This window comes from Trachurus japonicus, chromosome 6 (assembly GCF_045865225.1).
Source record: "Trachurus japonicus isolate A0001 chromosome 6, Traja_1.0".
In the NCBI taxonomy this organism is placed as follows: Eukaryota; Metazoa; Chordata; class Actinopteri; order Carangiformes; family Carangidae; genus Trachurus; species Trachurus japonicus.
Window position 1 is genome coordinate 12025564 of NC_140912.1, and position 27993 is coordinate 12053556.

At 39.3% G+C, this 27993-nt stretch overlaps 2 protein-coding genes and 1 pseudogene across 6 annotated transcripts; 1 reads left to right on the top strand and 2 right to left on the bottom strand.

The window, feature by feature from the left end:
• Positions 1 to 4477: 4477 nt before the first annotated feature.
• LOC146985663 (UDP-glucuronosyltransferase 2A1 pseudogene) lies at positions 4478 to 7237 on the bottom strand (annotated as a pseudogene). Its single transcript, XR_015035987.1, has 2 exons — positions 7200 to 7237; positions 4478 to 6282 (listed from the first exon to the last, which is right to left on the bottom strand). The product of XR_015035987.1 is annotated as a UDP-glucuronosyltransferase 2A1 pseudogene (transcript).
• Positions 7238 to 9484: 2247 nt separating this feature from the next.
• Positions 9485 to 19175, top strand: LOC146985664 (ubiquitin-conjugating enzyme E2 Q2-like). Of its 4 annotated transcripts, none has more exons than XM_085778773.1 (13): positions 9485 to 9688; positions 11651 to 11755; positions 12612 to 12734; positions 12825 to 12881; positions 12990 to 13142; positions 14788 to 14872; positions 14986 to 15046; positions 15138 to 15228; positions 15317 to 15375; positions 16113 to 16161; positions 16261 to 16356; positions 16583 to 16649; positions 16739 to 19175. In XM_085778773.1, the coding sequence occupies exons 1-13, from the start codon at positions 9530 to 9532 to the stop codon at positions 16768 to 16770; spliced, it is 1137 nt and encodes a 378-aa protein (XP_085634899.1). In that variant the 5' UTR covers positions 9485 to 9529; the 3' UTR covers positions 16771 to 19175. The 4 variants fall into 4 exon arrangements, 2 of the variants coding, with proteins under 2 accessions (XP_085634899.1, XP_085634900.1); XM_085778774.1 differs by having other exon boundaries at positions 12993 to 13142; XR_015035988.1 differs by lacking the exon at positions 15317 to 15375.
• A 1173-nt stretch (positions 19176 to 20348) lies between these two features.
• scamp5a (secretory carrier membrane protein 5a) lies at positions 20349 to 27753 on the bottom strand. Its single transcript, XM_085778775.1, has 7 exons — positions 27501 to 27753; positions 26606 to 26690; positions 26298 to 26417; positions 25200 to 25356; positions 24993 to 25094; positions 24099 to 24216; positions 20349 to 23480 (listed from the first exon to the last, which is right to left on the bottom strand). The coding sequence occupies exons 2-7, from the start codon at positions 26610 to 26612 to the stop codon at positions 23286 to 23288; spliced, it is 699 nt and encodes a 232-aa protein (XP_085634901.1). The 5' UTR covers positions 26613 to 26690; positions 27501 to 27753; the 3' UTR covers positions 20349 to 23285.
• Positions 27754 to 27993: the final 240 nt, after the last annotated feature.

Consider the following 27993-nt stretch of genomic DNA (forward strand, 5'->3'; position numbering starts at 1 on the left):
ATGAGTTTCTACTGGACAGCTTTCTGTCTTCTTGCGTGAATCTTGTTGTCCTTGGAGGCCTTTGTAATAACAAGACTGATATAGCCTACTCTTGTTGCTGTTGAGAAAACTCATCTGAAATCGTGATCACCAAACAACAACCAGATACTCAGAACTCATGCTCATTCACACACACACACACACATTGTTTTTATGCTGTGCACACAGAGGGCTTAGCTTTACCTTTGTAGAAGCTAATTGTTATCACTTTCATTTTGGAGAGGTTATCGGGCTTATCAAAGATATTGCAGATTGTAGCCCACATCCTGAGTGACAGAATATTAAAAGGTAAAATTGTTGTGATGATCAAAAGAGAAGAATTTAAGAGGTGAGAGACAGATAAATATTCTGCGAGGTAATCAATATGGGATAAAAATGCTCACACCACAGTAAACAGTAACAATAAACATCAGAAGTGATCAGCAGATCTATTTTGCACACATAATGTTCTCCAAACAACCACAAGAAACTTACATTTATAACAGACTTCTTTTAGCAGGCAAATGTTTCTTTATGTAAAGTTACTACTTCTAGCTACTACTTCTACTTCTACTTCTTAAAATATTTAAGTGTTTTGTTACACCACAAAGTCAATAAGAGAGCATCCTTTTTTGACACCTGGTGACAAAACAAGTGTCAAAAAGATAAAAGTTTGCGAAAAACCCACAAGAAGTGGGAGGGGAAAGAAGCATCAAATAATGCAGAGCAGTTGAAAGAGTTTCACTTGTAGAAACCATTCCTCAAGAGGATTTTTCTTTTAACGTCAACATTGGTAAATAATTTTTTTTTTTTTTTTTGAATGCACATACAAACGAGAATCCTTATAGTTGATATTAGGATGTATGATGTTATGTCAGCCATAATGTGAGTAGCACATTTGGTCTTCAAATCAAATTGTATTTCTACTTATGTAAATTATGGTATGGATATGTAGCCTACTTTTTTATATTTTGGGGTATTCTGATGTCACAACTGCTACTATAAAAAAAATAGTTTATCTATTTGAACAAGCCAATATCAAAAGTGTAAAAGAAACTGTACTGTTTATTTGCTAGATTTAATCCAGTTAAAACTCTCAGTGCTGTCAAATGTATCTATAATGTACATGTATGTATAAGAAAAGGAGAGTGACACTGAAGTTAAATAGTTCGAACTGATTAGTTGTTTCAAAGGCACAAGGTAAACTTGCTATCAAAAAATATGCAAATCCATTCCTGAATCATTCAGTGATTGTCTTTGTATCTGCACTTTTTCATTTTATAGGTCTAGTTGTATCATCATCGTTATGGGGCTGTTTGAAAGCCTCAAGGAGGGGCTTGGACAGTATCCCGTTGCCTTGAATGTGGTTTTTGGCTTCCTTCTGGCCGCTGTGGAGAAGATGTTGGAGGTGGAATTTGCCTGCCCCTGTAATCCTATGTGGAACGCTGTGTTTGTGGCTCCATTTTACCTGATCCCTGCTGTTACAGCCTCTTTCTTGATGCTGATGATTCATGGAGACAGGCTGAAAGAAAACACATTGTCTTCTGTCTTGTGTTGTCTTCTACCTCTCGTAGTGTGGTCAGCCCTGATGTTTGTTAATGGCCAGTACATGGTCTGTGCAAAAACTAACTGGCACGGAACATTTATATCTTCTGACAACACCTATCTGAAGTGGTGTAAACCAATCAACGTGACAGCTCACATTGCTGAAGAACTTCTGAATCGTTCGCACAGATTTTATATTTTGTCTCAGGTAAGAAAACAGATTTTTACAGATTTTGTTTTGTTAAATGTCAGAAATGGATTTTTAATGACAGCACCAGCTTTCTAAATTTGGATGTCCATGCTGATTACTGTAATAGTTTGATCCTACGTTTTACTGAAATCTGTGCTATTTATCCACCTTTCAGGGAATTGGAACCGGACTGCTCACATTGTTACTTGTGCTACTCATTTTATACACAATATGGACACGACGCAATCACACAGAAAAAGAAAAGGCAAAAGCAAAAGAAGAAGAAGAAGAAGAAGAAGAAGTAGAAGAAGAAGAAGAAGAAGAGGATCCTCATCATGCATCCGTTCCACTTCAGGCTATACAGGCCCAGGAGACATAAAAAGTAGGGAGACGATTTGATTTGAGTTGCCTGATAGTAGATGGTAGTAGTAGGTCGAATTTATTGCTGTGCTTCTTGAATAAAAATGCTCCAAATGTGTTTTTTTTGTGTGTGTGTGTGTGTGTGTGTGTGTGTGTGTGTGTGTGTGTGTGTGTGTGTGTGTGTGTGTGTGTGTGTGTGTGTGTGTGTGTGTGTGTGAGAGAGAAATTGTGTTCATATCTTAATATTGTAAATAGTATTTTTGGTACCCTGTATGCATGTGAATAGCTTCTGCCTTTATTTCTGTTGTTGTTTTTATACTGTTATTTGTTATTTTATTCTCTATTCTATCTATATTTTGTGTTAACTTTCTGCACCTAAATACCAAAAACAAAGTCAGCAGTGTGTGTTTAAGGTTTGTTATCGACTAAACTCTCATCGGTTTCATATATAATGCACATGTTTACAGTAAGAATGATTATTTTTACTCATACCAAATAGTATTTGAAAGTACCTTTACAACAGAGCAGTCAGGGATTAATATTATGGTGACAGTAGTTACTGTTTATTTTCATATTCTCTCACATTGAACCAAAAGCTGTCAAGATAAGGGTGTAACCAGTGTAACCAGTTCAGTTCAGTTCAGTTCAGTTTTATTCATGTCCCGAGGGAAATTGGATTTGCAGCAAGCATTACAGACACAAGACAAAAAAGACAGCATCCAAGACATCAACATGTCACCAGGCACACCATAGTGCAGTAATACATTAAAAAACAGTACGAGTAATAGAAACATACTACTAATAATAAATTACTGTTGATAATAATAATAATAATAATAATAATAGCATACATAATACATAATGCTCTGCGCAAGTGAGAATGCAAAAGTCTACACAGTGCATTAAAGTGCATAGTGCTGCAAGAATTGGAAATAAAAATAAAAATAAAATAAGATAAACAACACTTAATACCCAAGTGCATTTAAGTGCAGAGGCCTGAGAGAATAACCAAGCCTAGCCCAAGAGATTAAGCCTGTCTATAGCAGCAGGGATAAAGGAGACCCTGGCACGCCACGTTCTGGTCTTGGGCATCCTAAAACGGCGTCCAGATGGAAGGAGGTCAAACTCCTTATAAAGTGGGTGGTCAGGACAGTCAATAATAAGTTTAGCTTTGGTCCATATTCGCTTGAGATAGATGTCCTGAAGCTGGGCTTGCTGCACCCCGATCACCTTGCTTGCCACTTTGGTAAGCCTTGCTAGCCTGTTTTTGTTGGACAGGGTGAGAAATCCAAACCAGGCCACACAACAATAAGTAAGAACAGACTCGATAAAACATTGATAGAATAAGGTCATTAAGATATTGCAGACTTTGAATGAATTCAATTTTCTTAAAAAGAACAGGCGCTGCTGAACCTTTTTACATACTACATCTGTATTTGCTTCAAAACTCAGCTTATTGTCGATGAGAGTCCCTAAATATTTATATTCTGATACAATCTCAACCTCTTTGTCCTGAATGATTGTCCGAGGAGTGATAGGTTGGGATTTTCGGAAATCAATAAGCATGTCTTTTGTTTTTAGCACATTGATTGACAAGAAGAAATCATTGCACCATGTTATAAAATCATCTACCACAGTACCATGCTCAGTTTCACTGTCCTTTAAAAGACTTATTATGACAGAGTCATCAGCGAACTTCAGGATATGCCTGTTCCCATATGTACTCCTAACCAGTCTCATCTCATTCTTGTCCTACATTGTTTTATCATCCATATATTGTCATTTTCTGAATACAGCAGTGTGCATATTTGTTGTTGTTCATTTTAATATTAAACAAGTTTCATCAAGGTGCCTCTCTGAATGTTATTGATTTGCATCTGATGTATGACTGTTCACACAATCTGGTAATGAGTCACATGGGAACGGACTTAACAAAGTTGACTGTGTCTTTACCACACTTCCTGTCTTATACCACATCTGTCATGACAAAATGTGACAACTGACAAGATGTCATGTAACTGTCAATCAGGTACGTGATGACCCAGACGTCGTGGTGACATTACTACACTTCACTATCAAAGCACACGCACGCATGCACACACACACATTACCCAGCTGTGTTTTAGAGATGCAGCCTTGACAAATTCGTCTCCAGGTAATAGTTTTAGTCATCCAAAATTCACTTCAGTACCTACACATGAAAATGTAGACCAAACTACTTGTGCAGTTTACTAGAAGACCAGGCCACAAAAGTGCCACTCAGCCAATCTTTTTCCTTTCATCATTGTTACCTTGTTAAAGAAATGGTGTAAACCAACCATAACTCATCCCAGGAGTTAATGATGGATAGTCCAGATAAGGAAAATTGTCTCAAAACCTTTATCATTTTTATTGTTTGGAATGAAATGTTCAAAAGTGTCACAGTGCAGAGTACTTTCCTGATGCTGCCAACTTACAGTGAACAACATAACTCACATGAAACTCACAGATTTGTTGGGTTTATGTCTAGTGCTTAGATGTTTCACACAAAACCAGTCTTTTATTTTCTTGTCATTCATGCTTAACCTTTTTCCCGACTATAATCATTCTCCACAGTAATCTTACAATAGAAATGCATATGAATGTTACGAGCAAAACAACCAACAACAAAGCAGCAATGACATCAACAGAGTTGTAAACAAACCAGGACATTTTGTAGGACTGTGTCTGCAGATGACGGGCTCCTTTATGCCTTATCACATACTCTATCCAAAACACTGCCTTGTCCAGGGGTTTCATGGGCTGATCCCTGTGCAGCCTTGAGAGTCTCTGCATGTTCTCTCTGTAAGAGGAGTTGTAAAGGACTGTCTTCAGTGCTTCCACAAAGATGTCCCTATCAAGCGTGCCAATATCCACAATCACTGCTCCTCCCTTTGCTCTGATTCTGGAGAGATTATCAGGTTGATCAAAAAATAAGGGAAGTCCAACTACGGGAACCCCATGATAAATTGCTTCCTGAACCCCATTGGTGCCTCCATGGGTCACAAAGACTCTCGTTTTGGGATGTCCTAGGAGGTCGTTCTGTGGTAGCCAGTTGACCAGTAATGTGTTATTTCCCAGGTTGGCTGGCCTTTCTCCCGTGTACCTCCATATAACCTTCTGAGGCAGCTGAGCAAAGGCTGCAGCAATCTCCTCAGCGAGGTCTTGAGGAAGCTTCCCAACTAAGGTTCCTAAAGTCATCATGATGACCCCATGATCTCCAGAGCTCCGGACAAAATCCTCCAGATCTGCAGGGAGCAACTTTGCAGGCTTGCATTGAAATCCTCCCATGTAGACTACATTCGGCATCGTAGGACGCGGGAATTCAAAGACAAAATCGTTCCTCATGAGCCATATATCTGCCTCTAGGAAAAATGTTGAATAATCCATCTCCGGACCAAAGTACCGCATAACCAAAGGTTTGTAATGTGGTTCTGTTATGGTTGACATTAGGTACATCCCAAGGACATAGCTAAAAACATTTTTGATTCTTTGTGGGAACGTCATCCTATCTGTTAGCTCTGTTGCAGTGAAAGGGATGTACGACAGAGGTGATGGAGCGATAAGAAGATGAGCCTCTCCTTGAATGGTCCATCTAACGTTGAAAACTAGAGGAACCTGGAGGCGACGTGCCAGCATGGCCCCTCCACCTATACCAGGGTCAGTCAAAACCACGTCATATTTGGCGTCATGTAGGGAACGCATCATGTTTTCATCTTCAAACATCTGAACGATCATTTCACTCATTTTCTGATGGAGCTGATAGAACTGGTTTAAAACTATCCGTTGTAATAGAATATGAGTCCAGATGCGAGACCAAAAAGATGTAGGTTTATTCTTAAGCCGCATATCCAGCTGTGGTGACAAAAATGTTTCAAAGTTTTCCTCAAAGCCGCCTCTGCCAGGAAGAGTGACAGAGGTGTAGAAAGGAGACTTTTCACTGATGTACCAGCTATCTGACACCCTAATCACGGTGATCTCATGACCTTTGGCATATAGTTCCTTTATGAGTACGTTCATGTTTACCCAGTGGCTTCCATCCAATGGGAACACCAGGATTTTGCCCCCAGATGCACTGGATAGCTGACTCAATAGTAGAGTAAAGGTGAGGATAGATGAATGAAGCATTTTCATGCTGATGTCCTTCAGACCTTGAAAACAAGAAAACATTTGTAAGTAAGAGTATGCCTACTGCCTGCCTGGTTTGGCGTTTACAGACATTGTACAACAAAATGACTTTGTATCAAATACTTGACTTATTACTTGTTATACTGTTATAAATAGGCTACTATTATTTGAGAGTGTGGTGGAATTTCTGTTTCTGTGTTTGTTTTTGTGGTAATTAAGTGAAGATTATAAAATGGTCTTTTTAAGCAGTATTACAGTAATAGGATTTCAGGAAAGCAGGGAGTGAACGCCAAGTTCTGTACAGTTTGGCAAAAACAACTGTACGCATAGCTGCCAAAAGGCGTGGTCTGTATCCTGTTTTGATAAAGTAATAAAGGATGGACCTGGAGTCCAGCCTGGGGTTTTGTGTTCTAATTGTTTAGTCTTTCAAAATTTGCTTGCTTCTCTCAATAAACCCTGATTGCTGTTGAATGTTGTCTTCCACCTGAGTATTGATCAACTAAAACTCCAGAATTAATTATTTTTACCTGTAAAGGAGCATTTTCACTGCACTGTTAAGGATCTGAATATAAAATGCCACTGAACCATAAACTTCAGGCACAATCAGTAATGCAGCCAAACACCAGCATTCAAAAGATTGTCCCAACTGATTTACTTTAGCCATAAAACAACACATAACTTGAGGTATGAATGTGTACAGTTCAGGACATGCATACAACAGCAGCATATGTGTTAATATTTCAAAGCTTAAATTAATCATTGTGACTGACTGTTGACAACCATAACCTGCTGTTGAACTATACACCTACACACAGCTCTAATTTTTTACACCACGTGTCACCATAACACACGCTTAATAGCTTTTATTATTTCACATGCTCATACATAAGAGCAATTTGTATCATATATAGCATTGAGTAATATTATATAGGCTACTTACCCAAATCCACATGTACAAAAAAGGTAATCCAACTTCAAGTGTCACTGCAATTATAGTATGAGTTGTTAAGAAAGAGCTTTGAATGCAACCTCTTGTCTGTCCCACAAAGTCAAGGGTATGTAACCTGCAGTTATGTCATGTGATCTGCTTTCCGAGGTCAATGAAACAGAGAAAGATGGCAAAAGAAGGTGTTGACTGCTGCAGATAAGGGTCCTGTTACAACTGGAAAGGGAATGAACTTGTCATGGCACTTCTGCAACAACAGCACATGTTCATTTGTAAGCAGAACAGATTTATCTGTTGTGCCATCTAGTGTCAAGTCAGTGCACACAACTTAAAATGGGTCATGACTGTTTATCAGAAGAGAGCACTGATATTAACCAGAGCATTCAGATTTTCAAGGCCAGAAATAATAGTGCTGTGAAGATTACAGTGCTATGGAAAAACATTTAACATAAATTAACACTGAAAATAAATATTAGATCTTGAAATGTTGCAAATACTGACACACATGCATACACAGACACATACACACACACAGGCTTGTATACAACATATCAGCCAGAAGCCCCCTTTTGCCAAATATAGAAAGTAACCATGATCTTACATCAATATGGAGCTAGACATGACTTTTTGGGAATTAATTTAACTGCATTCTGCATCTACAAATAGCCTGAAAAAATCTAACCTTGTTAGGCTGAACAAAGTTTTTTGTACTTTGCATGTAGGCTAACTGCTGCTACTTGCTGTTATTACTAAACTGGAAGATTTTTTTGTTGACAAGCCTAATTATAATCTGCAAAAATGTCACATAGGTGGGCCTATTTGTTGAAGATCCGTGTAGTAACCTACAAGGATCCATCACTACAGATAGTATGGTAGATTTATGTTTAGCGCCGTTTTGTTTTATGTCTGTCTAATAATAGTCAACTTAACTAACTTAAAATTCACCTGACCATGTTATAAGGTATAAAATGTTTTTTGAATTATAAGGGGCTCAGCAGTGCAGCAGGCCAGAGTTACCATGGAAACATGATATCACAGGCATGATTGAAAGCACTCAAAGCAAATTAAGTTGTATAAAATTGGCTGAGATATGACTTGATTTCTTGTTTGGCACCTTCGCAGCCAATTTTATGCTTTCTCAAACCATGAATCCAAAATCCATGTGGTAACATTTGGTAGGCCGACTGGAAGTGTTGGTATGAAAATAATTTCTACCAACTACCTTAACGAACTGCCTAAGACAACCTGAAGCATGCTGTTGCCATGTCTCAACTTTGGGTACTTTTGACTGTAGCCACATCCAAAGTCAACAACGTTTCACTCAACAATCCTAAAAATTGTGGACAGAAAAAGTGTCACCGGAGTGTCTACAATAAATGTGCCTTTCTACAATACAGTTCAATGGATTGCCATTTAGATGGAAGAAGACAAACATAAAGATAAACTTGGTGATAATAAACTTGATAAATAAGTTTCATGCTCGGACAAAAACAGCAGTTTTCATGGAAATCATTTCTTATTTGCCACTCCAATAGGCTACTGAGTGTTGGGCTGTGCAGTCACTGACAGTTAGACAGTCAGACTGTTAGAGTAGGCTACCATTGGTTGAAAGGGAAAAACTAGGTGGTCCCAATCCAGACCTATAACCTATAAATCATTCAGAATGATAACATTTATACACGTTGTAGCCTTTAGGACACTTTAATGCTGCTCAGCCAGTCATTGTGACAAGATGCACAGGTAAAGTGAGAGAGGACGACTGAATCAGCTCTATATTATGTAGCCAGTAGGCTACATCTAAGACCAGCTAGGCCCACACCTAGTCCATAGCCTACTATATTATTGTGGTGGACATTCTCCACCAAAAATGTGCAAACCTGTTAAACCTTTTTATGAGATATGAGGCCATCCGTAAAACCAGTCCTTTCTTGAAAAAACTTTTTTTTTTTGGAACTCCTATATTATATAGGCTATATAGTACATTTATTACAGTATGAATGCATAATGTTTTCATCTTTATAGGTTCCATTAAGCAAAGTCGTGAGGTTAAACTGCCAAATAAAAACATAGCCTATACTAATGTGATAATAAGACACCAAAATAAAATAAAAAAGGGGAACAAAATAACATTTAATCAAAGTGCGTGTAGTGTCATCACGACTGTAAAATCCTACTGACAGTGTTCACCATTAACCAAACCCTCAAGCCCTTTGTTGTTGTTCTCACGCTAACATGCGAGATCCCTGGACCGACTCAACTGCGCGGTCGCATTCCGCCCCGACTTCCCCTCTGCCAGCGGCCTGGTGGTTTGAGATGAGTAGAAGATGTCGGTGTCGGGGCTGAAGGCCGAACTGAAGTTTCTGGAGTCAATTTTTGACCCAAACCACGAACGATTCAGAATAATAGACTGGAAACCCGATGAACTCAGCTGCCAATTCAACGTAACAGGAGAGAAGCTGCTGATCATTCACTGCAACATCACGGTGAGTCCAGGCCAGCTAAGCGCAGCCACCGACTATCGACTGAAACACAATCATTCCGCGGAAGGTTCCGTGTTTACAAATCAACTACGAATAAAGAGTTCGTTTTTATATAAATTAAATGGGCAGTCATCGGGATTTAAGGTTCCCTCAACATTAAACAAAATACAATAGCGCCAGTGTTAAATCCACTTTGGAAATATTACGATTAAGCGCTGATAAATAGGACGACGCTGCGGTAGCTGTTGCTAGCCTCTTAACTGAAAGTAACGCTAGCTTCGCCTAGTTAGCCAAAATAACTGCGTTACAGTTTGCGGTAGTACGGGCTCCAACTTTCTAACTACTGAACCGTGTCTGGTTAAATCTTCACGTTATTTTAATTTGAGCACGGCTTAACTTTTTACAACATTACATGTTTAACCTGCTGTATTTCTAAACACACGCAGCCACACCGCTGAGTGTCCCGTTCCCATCCTGAACCGTAGACAGACGCGGTTTAGTGGAATGTTGTGCCACTGTGTTTTCTGCCTTTTTCAGTAAATAGACGGATCCCTCCGGCGAACTTAATGGCATATTTTACAGCGGCGACATTTGTCTCGTTTATGTCGCCCTTTAAAAAAAAACGCAGACAACGACATAATGTAGATCTGAACGACACAACATTGTATTTGAGTTAATGTCATTTTTTTAACCAGCTAATAATCAAATAGGCCAATGTGTATACATGTGTTAGCGTAGATAATGTCAGGCGGGCCCGGTATTTTTATGCACTTATACATTTGCACTTTAAACGATTTCTGTGCATGAATGGCGACTTGAATGGCATTAAAACATACGCGCAACATACGTGTGGGTAATGTCACTAACAAGCGGAGTCCGCTCTCATCATGACACTCGTATTTATGTTGTTCAGGTAGCGTATCTCAGCACCCAGACCACATCCCGTCACTGTTTCTATGAACTAACACCCACATACGCACTTCCACCAGTGCTCTCTCTCCCTCTCTCTCTCTCTCTCTCTCTTTTAGGGGTGGGGGTGGGGGGCACATACGGGTTTGTTAAAATGTTTGATAGCTATGACATATCAGGTCTCAAACTGAGTCAGTCTGCATCCCCTTTGAGTCAGCCCCAGTCTTAAAGAAACCAGAATACATAACTTCCAGCATCACGACCCTGCCAGCTGAGATAACAAACTGAGTAGGTAAAAGGAGGTTTTGATATCTTCCTTGCTCATCTCATGTTGGATCTCCTGAATAAATTGTTGGCTAAACACAACTCAGCAAATCCAGGTGTACACACGATCCATGTGAGTTTCTTCAAACGTGGCTTTGTGATGTCCTAGATGTGGAAGAAATGAGGATTAGAGCTGAATCTAACAAATCTTACCATTGTTGTTAAATCTGCTGATTATTTTCCAAATCACTAGTTTGATTCATACAGTGTCAGTAAATCTTTTATTTGTTTTAAGTTCATCAAAATTCCCACAGCTCATGGAATCGTCAATTGCCAATTATACAGTTATTTTACCGGTATATGGGAAGAACAGTGTGACTTAATCCTCAGATCACTAACACCACAAGTATAGAGCCATCTTGAATTGGTGCACTTTAGTTACAAGTCTTTAACATGCAAATATTTTCCATTTAATGCAAGGTACTCATCCCATTTATCCTGATCATTCAGCCACTTATCTAGCGGTGCTGGAGATGCACTTTGAGCTCTGTGGTTGGTAGCAGACAAATCATTTTTGTTTAGTAGGTGGCTGTGTGGGCTAAGACGTTTGGATTGAAGTCATTTATAGCTTTGGAATAAACTTCAACATTTAATGTAGAGGAGGTTTCCCTGGGCAACGTTTTGGTTTCCTAAAAACAGTGGTACTCTCTGTCAAGCGTTGATATATAATCTGCAGACAGTAAAGCCATCACCAGCAAACATTTCCATGTCCTGTTGTTCCCTCTGTTGCAGGAATCCTATCCCTCAACACCCCCAATATGGTTTGTTGACTCTGATGATCCTAGTCTGGCTGAAGTGTTGGAGCGCTTAGAGGATGTGAGAAAAGGCAGCACATTGGTAAGTTGGCTGATGTGGCTCCAGTTTCACAGAGGCTTGCACAAAATAGTATTGTCACGTACACTCATTGGTGTCTTTATCGGGTACAATTGTGTGAATGCAGGCAAATACAACAGCCCTGCTGCATTGTCTACAGTTGTGTGCAAAGGTTTGGGCACCCCTGGAAAAAAAAAAACTACAAAGAGGACATGGCACAACCACAAAGTCAAAACATAGTAACAACCTCCTTTTGGCAGTTATCACAGCTTTTGAAACAATTTGTTGCAGCGAGTCTCTCGATTGACCGTTCATTAATGTTTTCACCCACTCTTGCTGCAGAGACCATTTCGAGGTCTTAGATATTTTTAGGTTGTCTTGCACGCACAAAATGTTTTAATCCACATTTTCAGTGATGGGACACACAATGCTTGGTAGGTTTTGAGTTCTGCTTTGAATTATTTTTGTGTTTTTTTGTTGAGGTCAGGCCCATTTCACTCAGTTCTTGGACAGTCTGCAGGCCATTTGCATCTGCAATTTACTGATATTTAATGGAATTCATTCTTCCGTTTTATCTGTGCGTAGCTTCCTGTGCCACTGGCAATATAACAAACTCTGAATGTAATTTAGACAAGGTCAGCACCATCAACATTTATGACCTCACTGCTCAAACATTTAGTAATTGAACCGCCTCCATGATGTGCAATCAAAACGTATATTTTATGGTGCAACAGATGAACTTAGTTGCATTATGCCTGAACAGGTACTTAATAAAAATGGACATGTGAGTGGAGGTAAAGTGCTAAAGCAGAGCAAAATTGGAGGGACTGCTTAATGAGAGATTGAATTTCATTAACGACGTTGCTGTTCTCACCCGCAGCTTCTTCAGCAGCTTAAGAGGCTCATCTGTGATCTCTGTCGCCTTTACAACCTGCCACAACATCCAGATGTAGAAATGCTCGACCAGCCTCTGCCCGCTGGTCCAATTACCCAGGAGCGAAAGGTTAGCACTAAAAAAATAAAATAAAATGCCTCCTTGTTATATTTGAAACCTAAACAGCTCGCCAACTTGCATCATTTCTCCCCACTGCAGCACGGGCCATCAGATGAGGTGACATCGGAGGAGGAGGAGGAGGAAGAAATGGGAGAGGTGGCTATATATATATTCTTGACAGCTCAGTGCATTTAACATTTTTAAAGCCTAGAGATTGTATTCTTCTACATCCTGTCTCTAAACATCATTCATACACCATGTCAGCAGGACATTGACCTGGACCAAGACCTGGACCATTACGACATGAAAGAAGAGGAACCGGTAGATGGAAAAAAGTCTGAAGATGACGGGATAGAAAAAGAAAACCTGGCCATCTTGGAGAAGATTCGTAAGAACCAGAGACAGGATCATTTGAATGTAAGTGCTCATTCATTCGTGTTTTTTTCCATATTGAGGTTGGTCAGGACTGTAGAAGTGGAGTGGAGAAGTGAGGGAGCTCCTTTTTCCTGTTAATTGTCATTTCGCTGTTAACTTTTGGCAGCAGCCTCCCTATTACTCAGCACAAAAACATGAGAGTCCTTACTAAGACTGTGTGAATAGCATCTTATTGAACGGGAATTCATGTATTGAAACCAAATCATTTTAAGTATGTTTTTACTAATAACTTTCTGAGTTATAAGTCACTCAAAAAGCTTATTGATTATATTTTGTTCCTGATGCTTGATGCCTGAGTTTTTACTGGCAGCCCAATTGATGTTTACAAATTTCTGTATGTGAGTCAAGCCTTTTCTTCATTGTTCTTTACTGATAAAAAGAGAGATAAGAGGTTCAGTCTGAGATTTCTTAGTGGTGCCGTTTTTCCAGACAGGGATTTTTGACTACTTTGACCCTGGACATAAATTTACTTCCAATTTTCTGACAAACATTTTTTCAGTTTCAGATTTTGCCATGTTCAGACCAACAGTAGCACCCTGTCAAATCGCAGACTCATTGTTCATGTAACACAATGTGGCGGCTGCTGCTGCTGCTGCTGCAGAGGGCACTGGCAGGAAAAAAGCTGGGCTTCACAGTATAACATCTAGTCAGCTGTCAGCTTTCACAACGGCAGCACAGTCCAACATCATCTGGCTGCATAGGGCCGGTTTTAGTCTGATGTCAGCTGCAAGTCTGATTAGTAAGATCTTCTGCTCTTAGAATCTGTCTCCATCAGACTGAAACTCTGAAAATCACTGGTGTCACCACTGCATTGTCAACGACCATTCATCATTTAAGAAGTTTCTCCTATGTGCTAATGTAGGATTTGTCTTCTAGGAGTTCCTTCACTCAGTGAGAGCTGGTGGCCCTCTCGAGGGTTGCAAATCTTCATATAAAACTGTTTGTAAAACTTTAAAAATTGTTTATGCACATACAGCTCTGTAAAAAAATAAGAGACCACTTTCACAAATGTTTCTTAAAAGCATCTCTACATGTATGACAGTCATTCTTTTCTTTTCTTTTTTAAATACCAACACAAACACAATTCATTCTACTTAATGAGACACTGATGAGGTCATCACCTGAACCACATCTGATTTTATAGGAAGATTATAAAAACCACTGCTGGGATTAAACATTGACATTATCCCACAAAAACGGATTTATAAACTCTTCCTGAGTTAAAATATTCTTGCTGTGTTCTTTAGGAATAAACATGAACATGTTTTCTTTGCATTATTATTATTATTCAAGGTCTGAAAAGACTTGATATTTTTGTTGTTTAGACTAGTTTAGTCATTTTCAGCCAATAAAAGCTCCAAATGACAATATTTTATTTTCAATTATGGGAGAAGTGTTGTCGGTAGTTGATAGAATAAAACAATTTTAATTTAATTGTACTCAAACACATACCTATAAATAGTAAAACCAGAGAAACTGATCATTTTGGGAGTGGTCTCTTAATTTTTTCCAGAGCTGTATAAGATATTCACCTCAGGATATTTTGTTGGTCTGGTTTAGGCCCATCCACCTTTCCACTTTGCAGTATACAGTGTCTCATTCACCTGTGTAATGATGTACGTTGCAGGGTGCAGTCTCTGGCTCAGTGCAAGCCTCAGACCGCCTAATGAAGGAACTCAGGGAGATCTACAGATCACAGAGTTACAAGACAGGTAACTACTGGGACACATTTCTCTCAAGTTGTGGCCTTTCATTGTTTTCATTCTTTTAATTTCTGAAATATACATTGAAGTATAATTCTGTGTTTGTGTTTCCAACTTCACAGGTATTTATTCAGTCGAACTAGTCAATGACAGCCTTTATGAATGGCATGTCAAGTTAAGGACGTAAGTTTTCTCATTTCGCTGTTTATAATAATTTCCAGCTTGCCAAGTATTGTGTGTTGTGTTAGATTTGACTTGACGCTCTTCGTTGCAGGGTAGACCCAGATAGTCCATTACATAGTGACTTGCAGGTCTTAAAAGAAAAGGAAGGAGTGGACTACATTCTGCTAAATTTCTCTTATAAAGTAAGTCCTGTTGAAACATTTGTGATTTGTTTTTTGGAAGATAAAAAGGTTTCTGGAGACTCAATTTTTTTTTATCTTCATTTGACAGGATAATTTTCCTTTTGACCCACCTTTTGTACGGGTTGTCTCACCTGTGCTCTCTGGAGGGTGAGTGTGTACTGATCTCTCTGTGCCCAATTTGCACTTCTTCCACTGAAGAACGTTTTCACTCACTGGGACTTGGTTCGAATTTGTCGTGCACACAGTTTTTTAAAATGGATTGTGGACTTTGTTGGGAGAGACAGCCTCATAATATTTATTTGGCCTATTGCCGCTGTAAATTAAAACAACATAAACATGAAATACAAACACATTTTTCCTAAATACTGTTTACGTTTTGTGCCTGCAGCTGTTGCAGATATGGTAATACTGTACTGCACTTAAATATAAATATATAATATAAAGCCTGTGTCAGACACTTTCATGAATTGCTGTATTTAGTACAGGCCTGTGGTTTGCTTATGACCGGCCTCAAATCATCAACACTTAAAATCGCCACCCATACATCTGGGAAATTAGGCTGTAGAATGCATTTTTAAGATGTGGTAATTCACTTTGCTTTAATAAAGGCATAATAGAAGTCAGGAATAGTAGTAATAAATAAATATATTCAATCATGAAGATTGTGTAATGGATTCTGATTATTAGAAATGGGCATAAACACATCTGATTCAGAATTACATGTATTTCCTGTTGCATCACAACACTTTCAAAATTACTCCCACAAGCCAATTCAAGAAGTTGTCAAATCAAAAGTCAGGTGAAAACTTTCTTGGTCAAATGTAGATATGTACTCAGACGTGTTTGACTGCTGACTCTAATACTGCTCTGCTGTTTAATTTCAGTTATGTTCTAGGAGGAGGGGCCTTGTGCATGGAACTTCTCACGAAACAGGTAGGCTGTGTGACTGATGTTGTAAACACAATATTCCTTATCTTAGACAACAGAGGAAGTGGATCATGGGATTTTCTTGTGTGGTTTTGTGTTTTTCAGGGCTGGAGCAGTGCCTATTCCATAGAATCTGTCATTATGCAGATAAATGCAACTCTGGTGAAAGGAAAAGCCAGGGTGCAGTTTGGAGCCAATAAGGTAACTGAAGTCAAGTGGGCTTAAATCAAAGCATGTCATTTAACCATGTTTAAGAACACGGGTGGTTTTAGACAAAAAGAAGATGTTTGCATCTTGAAGAGACAAATTATTTTACATTAGTCTTTCTATGTCCCAACTGGACAGGAAAAGAGAGTAGAGAGATCACATGCAAAGTTCCCATCCTTTTGTACAACAAACAATTCATAGAGCAATGTTTGTTTTTCAGAACCAGTACAATCTTGCCAGAGCACAACAGTCATACAAATCCCTCGTGCAGATTCATGAAAAGAACGGTAAGTCACTAATTCTCCAGGTTTGTGGCCCATTAGACGCATCATGGTGTGGACCCTGTGGCAAACGGTTTCTCTGTGTGTTCTTCTAGGCTGGTACACACCACCTAAAGAGGACGGATAAGGAGCTCCTACCACTATGCACAGGGAACATGTCTATGGGTCAAAGTATCTTGTTTTCTTTGGAATATTTCCCCCCCTCTGACTTACTGGGAATATTATCATCTTCTCGTGGAAACCATCTCGTTGGCTCATCTGACAAGTATTCCTTCATCCCGCTCTGGGAAAAAAAGACTTTATTCTGGTGTCACTTTGCTTCTCCCCTCAGTGTTTTAGTGAGGAGGATGATATGAGAGTATCACTAGTCCTGTTTTCTAAATATGCTCATTTGTCTTTAAAAAAAAAAACTTTTCTCCCTTTTAAATGTGGGGAAATGCTTTTTCTTTCGCTGCTTTGACAAACTGGGCTTCACAAACAGTCAGTTACACCTCCTTTAAGTGGGAATTTTAAAAGAAGATTGATACTGAAGCTCTTGAAGTGGCACCTGACCGCACCTGTTTTTATTGAATAACTTTTTTTTTTTTTCTTTTTTTTTGGAAGTTAAGTGGTACATACATGCAAATATTGTTTTAGAAATATTATTTGGCAATTGTTTTTATCATTAATAATACAATTAAAAATAATAAGTGATCCAATTTTCATATTTTAGGAGCGTATCTTTAAATTGAGATGACCTACCACTTGGTATCTTTTAGCTCTTACTTTATAAAATGTATGAAGAATACTGGGCCAAGCAGAACCAAAATGCTGCAGTCTTGTCAACCATCATCGTTGAACAAACCCACCCCTGACTAATATGAAGACGTGGCCAGTGGGTTAAAAATATCTCAGAATCTGCATATTATATATCTTGGAAAGAGGATACATGGATACATTATCAGCAGATGGCGATAATAGGAATTTGGAAGTTGAAACAGACCTAATTGAAGCTGAGGAGCACTCTTTGCCTTATTTCTGTTCATACAGGGGCCCCCGCAAGTGCTCAGTGTGGCTTGTTGGCCTTTCTCTCGATATCGCCGTAAAGGATGATGTCTCGTTTGATGCTGAAAGTGAAGCCTGTATTTTCTAATATAGCAGCATGTTGCACAGGGGCGTTGTCTCAACCGCTGTCGTTAAAGATATGTGGGTTTGATTATAGTCACTTTGTTAAGCAGAACCGTGCTGGAATGGGCTTTACAGGAGGAATAAACGAAGGGTGCCGGGATGTGGAGTTTTTCAGCGTTCTGCCCCAAAACCGCGTTTTTCTTGTCATATTTTCCTGACGTAGATTGATTGTAATGGTTTTCTCCTGCCCCGTTTAGGTTTTGAAACTGCCACCATGTTGCGTGAACGTTGCCTCAGTTTTCTCAGTCAGCAGCTGAACTTCCACCAGGGCTTCCTTTGCCACCACAATATACCCATGGTTGTGTTTGGGTGTCTCCTCTTTGTGTGAGAAGGATCATTTGTAGTGCGACAAAAAAAAAACTGACCCGAAACTCTTTATGAAACTTTGACCTTGCAATATACTGTAGTACACCATCAGTACTGCTGTTCCCCACACTACAGGACACACACTGTATCTATCAATCTGTTTGCGCTTTTGCAGTTTATTTGTTAACACTGTCTGCAAAAGTACGTTTGAATGGCAACTCAGGTAACAAACAATCCTTAGGAGGGGAATCTGCACATGTTGAGTTCTGGGTTATTTTCTTGGATTAAGTAACGCCATGTTACGCTGATGTTACGGCTCGCTCACAAACTGATCTAATGTCAAAAACAGAAAACGTTATCAGCTTTACGATAATATGGGTCACGTGTTCTTTTAATTCAAGCGATGTTAGATTAGGAAGGACTGCAGGGGCATGGTGACCAGCCCATGCTTTGGCTCATCAATACCCACCAAAGTCTCCTTTTGCTTTCTTTTCCTCCCAAGCACTGAAATAGGTTTGATTTTAGCCTGGATATGTAAATTACAAAAACAAGGTTCACTCAGAGCTAAATATTTTGATATCAGGAAAAATTTTATTCTCAGCACACCTACTCCACTTCCATGCGTGGTATATCGGAGGGGTAAAGAGTTATCAAATATCATTAACAAGAAGTGTCCTCAACACTAGAGGGTCCTTGTTCAGTTTTAAAAGTCCAACTTCCCCTGTTACAAAGCCTCTGTCCAGCTGTGTGATTTTTACCTTGCTCCAAAATGCCAAACCTCTGGTCAGGGAGAATATTGAGATAATCGAGTTAGACAGTCATGCCGTGGTGAACAGACCTGCACGCTTCTCTAACTGGACTGTGTTGCAAAGATTCATTTATTTCATTTTTCAATTCTTTTTTTTTTTTTCTGGCAACAACAAACAGATGACCGAGTCTGGCACCGTTGGCTCGCTTTGGTTTTACTTTTATTTTTCATTTTCCATTTGAAGAAATTTTGACCATGTACAGTAATTTGTAAACTTGCATCAAGTTTATGAATAAAGAATTTTAAGATTATCGCCGTTTTTTTGTGCTTCCCTGTTTTGTTACGTGACTTTTCTTTTCTGTTGTGTAGTGGATCTCGGATATATTGGGGCTGATATTGCTACTTCATGAAATGACAAATATTGGCCAGTTTTGTTTACTGCTGATATAGTTTTGGGTAATGTTTTGTTTTCAGCCTTTCCTTATAGTTTCCTAAAGTTCCCAGCAGAAAAAAGAGGAATTTCATTGAAAGAAAAGCCCCATATTAACCCCAACAAATATCCACTTATTGTTGTAAACCTTATTATTCTCCACATAGGCTGAACAATAAGTACACATTTTTTGCATGTTAAGTTGTCTGTATAATTGGTACCCAATTAAATAGCTTTCTCCAAGAAACAGTTTCAGCAATATCAGCAAAATGTGCTTAATGTGAACAGAGGTTAAAGTACTTGTCATGATGAAAAGGCCTCTTTCCTGGTGTTACAATACATTTTATAGGATTATCATTAAGGATTATGTGTGAGTAATATCTTTGTTGTAAATGTTGTAACTGTCAAGAAGCTATTTCATATAAAGACATCTGAACTTAACCCTATAAATCTTTTTTTCAACCTGCTTTTAATTTAAATAGAGGAAAAGTGTGTATATGTATATTGACAGAATATGGTAGATTGGATTATGTTTACATGCCAGATGTCTCCCACAAAACTTCACATCTGCTTCAACTCTTGGTTCTTTTGTACTGGCTTGAGAATCTGTTTACTGCTGCTTTTTACTACATTAGATTCAGGATCTCTGTTTATTCATATCTTACACTGTACTTCAAAAGTAAAATGATGTTGAGGAGACCTGCCTTTTTACATTCATCCAGAGCAGGAGCCTCTCGGTTCAGAGTAGCTGACAGTCAGTCAGTTTTAACCAAGTGCACCTCATACATATTTGGTTGGAGGGTGGATTAGGAACATTTTTTATTTTTAGCTCTGTTACTGTGAAAAGTGTGCACCTCTAAAGATTTAATGTAATGTACTTTAAAAGTCTCAAGCTTGGTGACAGTTGTCTGTTAGTGGGTTTTATCTCTATATATATATTCATTCCGCTAAGGAGAATGATCTTATGTTTATTCAATTTGTCATCTACAGTTCATTTAGGACAAATTCTGTATAACAAGATGCATGTGAGAAGCTTTTAAATAACAAAACAAGATGCAACAAGAACTGTTTAATATCTATTAGGGTAAGACCAAATAATACAAAAGTAATACACAAAAATGTATTCCTCATTTACTTCACTCATGGAGACACAGCCTCCTCAAACGCTTCATTCACCTAAATCGAGCATGTTCCTATAGTGTGTTCATCCATGGCAAATATTTACCTCACCTCAAGTATTATATATTTATATCTACTTATCATATAGTACATGATGATACATATCAAACAACAGACAGCACATGTGGGAACATGGGGAAAGTTGATGGGAAATGGCTTTGAGAAGCTTAAATACAGCGGTATGAAATGCAGAGTGTAAGCTTTCCAATGCACTGAGGTCCCTGCTACACCATAACTATACAGCTGAAGGTTCAATAGACACATATACGGTGCTGTATGTACATATGGCAGAGAGTTTGGACTGAGCCCAAACTCAGCATCATAATTGACTACTGCCACAGAGCAAAGTAGCCTCTCTTTTCATCTTGTGCACAAACTTTTGTTCAAATTAGAGATCAGATCAGCTAAACTTTGTGCATTTACAACAACAGATGAGCTTGTGAATGGTACAGTTTACAGGGTTATACTTCATAACTACCGTATGTGCATCTGCTGGTGAAAATGTTATGCAGTTGTAAAATTACACCAGTGATGTCCAAATTGAAAACAGGCCCCATTTTTCAATTCATGGTTGTTAATATTTGTGTGTTTACTTGAAACCTGCACAACAGGACCCCACTTGATCCTAATAATTCTATACTGTTTAATACATTAGTATTGCTCCACTGTGATTCACTGTGAATTAAGTTTTTTTTTAAGAATTATAATTTGTTTAAAAAAAAATTAAAAGAAAGAAAAAAAAAATCAAAATCTGTTGCCCACAGCCATGGAGAGACACAACGAACTGCTGCTTCACACTCACCCACACATCATCCAAAATACACCTGAAAAAATTAGGTTGGTACAAAAAGAAAACAACTGAAAAGGAAAGCAACAAACAGCCTATTGATACCACATCATCACAATCAGACAAGACGACTCACAGGTTTTGAAATAACGAGCATTCAGGTACGTATCTTCACATCTGTTTCAATTCTAATACTGTATTACTGTAAGAACCATCTATTGAATCTTGAAGAGTCAAAGTGACATGAGGCAAACATCTTTTCACTGAAATCAACGTCAGGCATCAGGCCTTACGAGGGCCACACACAGATATTCCCCTCTCTTTCAATTTCACCTCATAAAGAAATAGTTGTCTTGAATTTTATATTCTATTTTCTTTTATATAAATATCATATTACACCTATTCATGGAGTAACACCAACAGCCACAAAATGACACACTAAGGCCTGAAATCCAGAGCTTCAGAAACAAGTAGCCATTTAAGCATTTACATGTAGGGGTTAGTGGAAGAATTAGCCAAAGGGAGAAAACATCCATCACTTCATACAATGCTGTGACCACCTACAACAATGATTATTAATATTTACTGTACGTCCTACCTTCAAGTGTTTTGGTTTTATGTCACTTTAAACCTGTACAATGTTGATTTGGAATGTTTTATCCAAAGAACAGCAATCCTAAATACTGCATGTGCTTCACTTTAACATGTAATAATAATTCACTGAACTCAAACCAACCAGCTCAAGACATGACCGGGATGTAACGACGAAACCAAACACTGCTAATGGCTAAATAGGGTCGAGAAAAGGAGACAAAAGCCCAATATGTTGTTGACACTTAAAGGGCTTTACAGGTACAATTTAACACGAGCTATCACAACTTTCCTGAGAATGTAAAAAATGTTGATTTAAACAGAATCTCCATCATAAACAAAAAGGAAAAAAACAGGTCAATCAGGTCACCAAAATGTGGAAGTTAAAGCCTGCCTCGTAGATTTTGTGCTAAATGCTTGCAAATGGCGTATATATTTCAATTTATCTTCCAGCAAAGTTTTCCTTTTGAGGGTTTTCAAATTCTGATTATATTGTTGAGACTTTGGCCAAGTTAAACTGCTCCTGCTAATTTGGCATTGTTTGCTTTCCTGCTGAGGATTAGATGAAAGGCTCAGTGCCACTCTCGTGTCCTGTGCAGTAAATAAGGAGCTACACCAGCAGCTGCTAGCTTAGCTTAGCACAAAGACTGGAAGCAGTGGGAAACAGCTAGCTTAGCTTTCTCCAAATATCCGCACCTCTAAACGGCACTGCTTAACGTGTTATCAGTCTGAGCTGTACATTTTGTCCTTTGGAGCGGTTATGCTAATGTAAACTAACCAGCCTCACATTTATCTTATGATGATATTGATATTGATTTTCTCATCTAAAACTCAACAAGAAAGCAAATTTCCCAAAATGTCAACGCATTCCTTTAATGGGAAATAGTTCTTTAAAGTTTTCTTTACATACATCAACTGTGAGGGGCTAATTGCATTAACATTTGGTGACCTTACAACTTCAAGGGGAAAAAAGTAAACATTAAACAATACGGCTGTTACAGTACCTTAAAAACACATAAAAGGTCAGTAAAACATGTTTTAAGAGAGTGACACAGGCAGAGTTGTCACCCTGCGCTGACCACATATTAACCAACCTGAATAAACTGATGAAGCTCAGGGGATTGGTTTTAGCTATTATTATGTGTCTCCGCTGAAAAGCACCACACGCACTGACCAGCTAAAATCGAGCAGCAATAAGAGATTTTAAAAAACTGGCTGTTGATTTAAATGTGATTTCACTAAAATGATTAACTCCCATGTGTGTCAGAATTCAATAAAAGTACATTTCCAACAAAAACATGACTTTTCTCTACATTGTTCTGTTCAAATTCAGCTTGTACAGTATTATAATGAAGGGCACCTAATTCTGAATTGTGTTCTTAATTGATCCCTTTTTTATCTCTCCCACTCGGCAGACTGGCCCCCGCCTCTGTCCTACATCGGGTCGTCGTAGTTGTAGGTAGGAGCTGCTGAGTACTGGTTCTGGTTCTGCTGCATGGCTCCCTGCGCGGCTCCCATGGCCGCCTGCTGGGCTGCCTCCTGGACGTGGGGGTTCTTCCAGGCCCCGGTGGCCCACTCCTCCTGGGCCTTACCCAGACTGCCACCACTGCCACGGTAGAAGTTATGAACCTATAAAGGACAACGCAGTTGTAAGTGACAAATAAAATTAACTTTGGCTCAGATAAAGTCAGTATGTATACCTACTGTGCTTGTTTTGACTCGTGTAATTATTCCGTCATGACTCTTTTAGCAAAAAGTTGAAATATTATTTTATAATTATTTTTCTGTAATAACGGTGCTTACAAGCAGTTAACCAGCTGGGTATTGTGCTGTTAGCCAATACTTATACTCATGTCATGTCAGGTGGAACTGCTGTTCGTTGTTATTCCTATGTTATAAACTTGCATGCAGCTGGTCATGTGAGAATCAAAATACTGTGCATTGACAACAGGACACCATATACATTTGATTTGGGGTTAAAATATCTGTGAGTCATCCATATTTGTTTGGTTTGTCAGTGACGTCAGCTGAGCAGGAAGAAAACTTTTTTGGGCTCATGTACCTGGTGACCAAATTTCATTAAAGTGAGTGGGTGCCATCTTTGAGTTTCCAATTCCTATAATATATCCAGGCTAGCAGCACACCAGAGCCTTTTTACCAAATGAAAACTACAAAATGCATATTTGTGTTTCTGGGAAAGAAGCTTAATTTTTTTTTTCTGAGAAGAAGTAGGAATGTATAAATCACCTTTGTGAGGGCAATGAAGGAGAGCACAGCCACTGCAGTAAACATGATGGTGGGAATCAGCATGACAACAGCTGAGCCAACATTGGTGCTGAAGAAGGTGATGGTTGCCAGCCAGCCACTGAGGGAACAAAAAATGAGTTAGCATCGTCGCACACTTACTGACAAAGCATAAATGCACAAAGTATTAGTGGTAACAATTTATTTTTTACATGGGGCAGGGGATGCACTGTGAACACAACATTGACACGTTATCACCTTTAAGCTAGTGTGTGACACATTTTTGGCAAAGTATGTGTGCAGGAAAAGATCATCTTAGCATGTATTTATAGTAATATTCAGAGTGCAATGAGAGATCATGTCCTTTTAGTCATTTTTTTGGTCTACATATATTTCAAGCTTTTTCACTGAAAACAGCTGCCCGCTGTGACCAAAAGCAACACTGATAAGAGCACTGACAGGGAACCAAAACAGTAAAAGTTGCTACAAAATACAAAAATGCTTAGATGCCCTGTAGTATTGGTGACTGTAGATGTGTTGCTTTTTTGTGGGTCTGTCACTAAGAGCAACCCCTTTCATATTCCACTGTGATCAAATCTATTGTTAATATAAATATTTAGCAGATTTAACAGCTCTCTCTGAGGGTTTTTGGATAGTGACTGGTGACACTTTACAGGTAGAATCTGTAAATAGATGGAAAAACATCACAAAGGGAAGTGCTTGAACTTTGGACCAACGTGTTACATATACACATGCTCATCCTGCCAGTGGAGCTACAGAGGCTTGCTATAGAGCACCAAATCTGTTCTGGAGGGTTGTTCTGACCCTACATCCTACTAAGACACTTTATCTTAAGAATATAATGAGTTTTAATAATTATCCTCTGAAAGTTCTTACCACACTCCCCAACCTGGAATACCAACAGTCTGGATGATACTGATCACCACCTGGGCCATGAAGACGAAGAAGAAGGCCATGAAGTTGAAGGAGCTGTCGGTCCTGCACAGGGAGAATTTAGAGAGAATATTATATTTAATTTACATTACACATGATGTGATTCAGCAGAAGCGAATGTTGTGTATAATTGGGATGTAATCAGCTTACTTGAAGGCCTTGTAGATGGGCCTGAACCAGCACACGTAGGAGCAGGGGGTGAAGAGGATGAGCCACAGGATGGCCATGCCGAAGTTGGTCGCTCCACCTCCTCCAATCAGCCACGCCAGACAGCCAATCAGATTAACAGCCAGTGTGGCGGAGTTCACTGTCAGCATCGAAGGGGAGGAGCAAAGTTGACAAAAAACATGGAAGACAGAAGACAAAAACCTCTACGGCAAATAGCCCACATGCTGCATTACTCATAATTCAGCAAGACTGAATCACTATGAATCTCAGCTACTCAGCACTAAAACTATCAGTCCTCTATCATTGTACAATAATTCAGCTGGAGCTAGCTACAATTTATTTGGCAAAGACAGCACACAATTCCTAGTCAATAAGTTATTTGTAAACTAATCTACTTTTACAACCAGACTTACATTGCTTGTTTCAAATGGCAGAACCTATGAAAAAGATACCATAATACTCAAGTAAATATTACAATTAAACACATTACTATCATCTACTGTTAACCACTAGGTTATTTTTTTTGATACAATCATAGATAGAAATAGTTCTGTAAATTGTGGAAATGTATTACCGTATTTTGCCTGACCAATGTAACAAAACCCAAACATATTCAGTTCCATTGATATACACTATGGAAAAGCAGAAAATCCCAACATGTGGGATGTTGGAACCAGAAAGTATTTTAAAAAAAACACCTGAGCCGATTAATCAATTGTCAAAATAGTAGCTACTTAAATATATTACATTTTTTCTTCATTTAGATTTGTGAAGCTTTTGATTCTCAAATCTCAGAGCAAATGGCAAACATGTCACATCACTGTACATCTAAACACAATTTGTGACTTCACATATGAATGCATACGAACGAACATGGAAAAATTGTTGAATCTGGCTCTGTGCCATGTTGTGGGACCAGTCAGTCTGGTCTCACTGCTTTACTGGAGTGTTTGCTGTTTGACTCTCATAATATTTAGGGTAAAACAATGAGAGACCAGAAGCAGCCGAGAACTCAATTAATATTGTACGTGTCACACAGCCAGCAATCAACCCACAAACTTTTAGTGCAGATACACTCACAGATCCAGAGGTAATAGAGCCTCTTGCACATGGTGCGCCGGGAGTCTGGGATCTCATTGAAGTCTTGGTAAAAGCATGGCTTGAGGGGGATGAATCTGGGCAGGGGAGGGAAGTTGTTTTCTAGGATACAAAGACACAATCAGCACAGCTGCCCACACACCAAATACATAAAGAAATGAAGTCAAGACAGCTGCATGGGGGATTAAAATCCAGCCTCAAACATGGGTTGATTTTGACATTTAGCCTAGTAGCCAAAATTTAAAAAGGACTCTACATCACATGCATGCAGTATGGATAGAGATGCTTACCTGCCATGATCACTGCTCAGTATTTTCCTCCACTTGCAAACAGACACACAGGCTTCAATATCAGCTGCAGCTGCTGAAAACCAATCTGCAAACAACAGAGCTGTTTCATTAGGTGTAAACTGACTCATTCATATAGCCTTCCTTATGGGCAACAGGCCACAATCCTCCATGGGCCTCCTTGTCATCCACACATTTCATTGCATTAAAATACACTCAATCCCCATTTGATTTGATTAAGGGTGGTGCCCAGGCCTCTAAGGGCTCCCACTCATTATGAAGCATGATTGATTATAATAAACATGTTTTCCTTACCACTAACTGGGTAAAGCACGCGGTGAGGAAACAGTGGCCTTGTCGCGATATCTAAAATGTATAACCTATGGACGCAAAATAGGCGTGTTACAGGCCTACAGAGTTCAGCCCACAGGGCTGTTAGTTTATCCCTTATCACTTGCAGTAGGTTATAATCAACCACTTTCCATAATGTCTGTAAACCAAATTTCAGTCCTTAGGATAGTGGGTGTTGGGTAGCCCTCTGAAGGGCATCTTTCTGCCACAAAACGAAGCAATCTCTGCCCCAACAAAACCATCTGATCCCGGCGGATGTCGTGCATTATGATCCTAACAGTGTCTAAGACGTGTATTTGTGTCGGCGGATGGCAGTGATGCTGCAGTAGGACACTGTGCATCGTGATCACAGACGATGGAGAAGCGTCCTTCAGGCTGTGCGGTGCGACACGGTGGTGGTGCATCGGTGCTTCTTCTCCATCCGGACGCCAAACAGGTCAAACCAGACTACGAGCTAGATGATTGCATTTTGTCACACCGATTTCCCTCTCCCGCTTCCCCAGATGAAGGGTAATGAATGGAAATGCGGTGATTAAAAACGTCTTACCTCCCGCTTCGTCCGAGAATGTCGCTAAAATCCCTCGGTTCGTTTAAAGAGCATCCTATGGATTCATCTGCGTTAAAGACACTGGAGGAAACACACGGGCCTGGCGCTCTGGGAGACAAATATCTATCGTTATTCCTCAAATGATGGCTTTGGGAGTAAGAGGCGGTCACGTGACGTAAGGTCTTTTCTTTACGCACATACCCCTGCGTTGATTGTACCCGCCCGGGTAGGACCAGGGCCGCGAGACAGGAAAAAAACGGGATTTGTTGCTGGTCTGAACCGACCAATCAGAAGGCAGAGATATCGGTTCCATAAGCCCCGCCCCTCGCTGATGCTGTCCACAGTCACAGTGCTGAAAACCAGGAGTTAGTCTGAACTGATTGGCCGCCTAGATACTATCAAATATAGCCCACTGTTATACACAGCAGGAGCAGGGTATAAAAAGATGTATGAAAGTCCTACACTGGGGAAAATAAATATTATCTCAGTCATA